Source organism: Telmatherina bonti (assembly GCF_933228915.1).
Source record: "Telmatherina bonti genome assembly, chromosome: 9".
Lineage (NCBI taxonomy): Eukaryota > Metazoa > Chordata > Actinopteri > Atheriniformes > Telmatherinidae > Telmatherina > Telmatherina bonti.
Genome location: NC_136627.1, coordinates 12,086,943 through 12,090,442, shown reverse-complemented (window position 1 = coordinate 12,090,442; position 3,500 = coordinate 12,086,943). Strand labels below are relative to the sequence as shown.

Here is a 3,500-nt window from a genome sequence, read left to right as displayed (position 1 = left end):
TCGCTTTATAAATCATTTTCCCACTTATGTTTTCACATGTTTCAACAGATCTCTGCAATTTCTTCCCTGCAACATATGAAGAAATTAGAGAAGGTGTGAGACTTTTTTACCTCATCGTGATGATTTTCCCCTCACAATAAAAACGGCATGAGCACAATTCCTGTAAACTATACTGACACGATTCATCTTATTTCCCTCTAAACTGCTAATTAAAGTCATGTGATTCAGCGTAAAGAAAGAATTAGACGCCCAAGTTACACAGAAACCACCTAATCAAGCTTAGTTTGACCAAAATAGCCCCTTTATTTTATTATTGTGCTTAAATCTTTTGGAGTTCATGTTTCCACTGTTCTTGGGCTTTTTCTTGGAACTGTGACAAATTATCTTTTTGGTTTTTGCTTAAGGCCTGCATGGGGCATGTTGCAAGTGAACAAAGTGATTGATCATATAGACACGGCATTATGCAATGAATGCCACCGCTTACAATGATTAACCTTGCACTTGGTGACCCTGTACCCTCACACTATAGCTTTCCCTCTGCAGTGATCTGCTATACTGGAGGAAATGCAATTTCCTCCTTCTATTAAATACAGATGCTTGTTTTCACTTTAGCATATAAAACCAGTTTTTTTTCTAAATGTTAAACATTCAAATTCTATATCTCAAACGAATGATTGAGAAAAACTATTTTTGTCCTCTTCAAGTGGACTAGACTTGCTTGCAGCTGCTAATATTACTATAACAGCATACATGTATTAATAAGGACAACATATTGCAATGCCTCCGATTCCTCAAATCACATGAAATCCCGGTGACAAAGTCCAGAGGTGATAGGACAACAAACAACAGGACAGCACACAACACTCTTTGACCTATTAATCATCCGACACACCGCTGACTAATATCGTTATCCGTTCTCTGAGATGTCTGTTTGGGTACTTTCTTGATCACTGCAATACATTACATGGTTTTGTTAGTCTATTTGCTGGTTTGTCATCCTCAAATCAGTGAATTTTCATTGAGTGTTACTGCGTTTCAGAAAGCCAGATTGCATCAAGCTGCTGCCGTTTGTTTACTCTTCCTTGTTTTTCTTGGCAGCTTTGTTGGAAGCTCGACAGCTTTCCTCTGAGCATAAACCTGCAAAGTGCTTTAAATACAGTAATATAGTTTCATGTTTTTAAAAAGTAAAGTGAAACTTTCCATTTGTGTAGTATTAACACTTTTTATTATCTTTCCAAAGTCAATGGCTATGTGTTTTAGGTCCATGTGGCAGCTTAGCCTTAAGAAAAACAACTAAAGTCTTTATTTAAGGTAAAAAGGAAACAGGTGTCCGATAAGCAACGGCCATTTGGGGGACTGAAAAACATGTTAACTCAATATGTTACAATACGTGTCTGACCCTGATCGTGTACAGTATATAGTCCATCTGTGGCCCAGTCTGTTGACGTGTGCTGCTGTGTGTGACGACAGATCTCACAGCAGGTGACCGTTGAACCCTCAACCCAGTCCGCCTGCTGAGGGAGACGGCTGGGGGGTGAGGTCCACCTCCACGGAGACACGCAGCCCTCACAGCTCCTCTCCTCCTCCCCCCCCTTCCCACACAGACTCATCCCTCACCCGGGCACTATAAAAAGTCTGCTCCTGCTGAGGTTCTTCAGTCTCGTCAACAACTCCACCAGGTAAGACAAGCAAACACTGAGGCCGGAGCAGGGACCTGGGTTCTAGAGTAGGAGAGAGAAAAGAATAAGTCTACAACAACTTTTTCTTTTGTTTTTACTTACTGTAAACTTTGATGAAGCAAACTAAAATACCTAAAGATGATTTGTTCTAGAGGGGAGACACTTTTAATTAGGCAATTCTTTATTAATGGTAATGTCAGACAAAAGCAGGTGATATTACAGCAGCAGTTTCTACTGAAAGATGTTTGTAAGGCCAAATGCCTCTGGACAGAGGCTGCATCCCAGACAGCGTCCAGACAATTGACCTCCTAATTCTATTTCTGTGTTTTGTTGCAAAACCTGAAACAAGATTATGAAGCAATCCGGACCCGATCGCCTTAAACTGTCTCACTAATCTATCCGGATTACAGCTTCTTTCTGTAGACAGCCATATGTTCAGGTAGCATGTCATATATTCTTACTTTTAAAACATTTAAATCTGCTTAAGGTGAGGGATTTAAAGTTTACTGGATGCATTCATTTCCACTTTAAATGTTCTTAACTTTTTATTGTTTCCACATGTTGCAATGGAACTGATTTGACTTTATAACATGATGCCTTTCTCTTTTTTAGACCACCATCATGAAATTCGTGGCTCTCGCTCTTGCTGTTTTGCTGGCCGTCGGTAAGTACAGAAAGCACAACGTGTAAAGCTTTAGTAGATCTGTCACACAGCTTAACAGTTTCCTTTATTATCTCAGGCTCTCAGGCCGCTTCCCTGCAGGCCGATGCACCCTCCCAGCTGGCCCACATCAGGTCTGCTGTGGATGTGTACATGACTCAGGTGAAGGAAAGTGCCATCAAGGCTCTGGACCAGCTTGATGACACTCCATACAAGGAGCTGAAGTAAGCCTATCTCTTTAAATTTCTGCTGAGGTCCCTTTTGTTTTTTGTTTATTTACAGCTCTTTACTAAAATGGTTATGCTCTCTTTCTTTCCCAGGACCACCTTGGCTCAGCGCCTGGAGAACCTGCACACCCAGATCAAGACCATGCAGAGTTCTGTGTCTCCCATGACCGACAGTGTTGTTTCCACCATCACTGATGCCACCGCTGACCTCCGTACTTCCATCATGGCCGACATCGAAGCCCTGAAGACTGAGCTCGAGCCCAAACGCGCCAAACTGAGGGAAGTCATTGAAAAGCACGTGGAGGAGTACCGCTCCCACATGGAGCCCATTATCCAAGAGTACTATGCCAAGCACACCGCTGACATGGAAGCTCTGAGGACCAAGATGGAGCCCATTGTGGCTGAGCTGCGTCAGAAGATGGCCACCAACATTGACGAGACCAGGGCCGCCCTGATGCCCATTGTGGAGTCTGTGCGCACCAAGCTTGTCGAGCGCCTGGAGACCCTGAAACAGATGGTCACTCCTTACGTCGAGGAATACAAGGAGCAGCTGAAACAGGCCTACAGCCAGGCTCAGTCCATTAAACCCGATGAGCTGGAAAAGCTGAGGGAGCAGATTGCACCTCTCGCTGAGGATATCAAGGCAAAGCTCACTGCCATGTTTGGCCTCATCACCCAAACCTTCACCAGGAGCTAAACGCTCTGTGTTCCTTAAACTAACCTCACCTTCCTGTCTGTCCTATATCCATTCCTTCTTCCCTCACACACCATCTCCTGACATGAAGATAGTGCCTAATTGACAAACAAAGATGGCGGGACTTTTTCTCTTTCAAGCAAACATCTCACTTCATGCGCACACGCTCACCACACGCAAGCACACACACAGAGACACATGCATAACCATCTTTACACACTGCAGTCTAACTGCTAATA

At 43.4% G+C, this 3,500-nt stretch overlaps 1 protein-coding gene across 1 annotated transcript; it reads left to right on the top strand.

Moving 5' to 3' along the window:
- Positions 1-1,672: 1,672 nt before the first annotated feature.
- Positions 1,673-3,264, top strand: LOC306760728 (apolipoprotein A-I-like; the record flags this gene model as incomplete). The annotated part of the gene is made up of 4 exons (XM_079246696.1): positions 1,673-1,679; positions 2,292-2,343; positions 2,420-2,564; positions 2,661-3,264. Exons 2-4 carry the CDS (start codon positions 2,301-2,303, stop codon positions 3,262-3,264), a joined length of 792 nt encoding a protein of 263 aa, XP_079102822.1. The 5' UTR covers positions 1,673-1,679; positions 2,292-2,300.
- Positions 3,265-3,500: the final 236 nt, after the last annotated feature.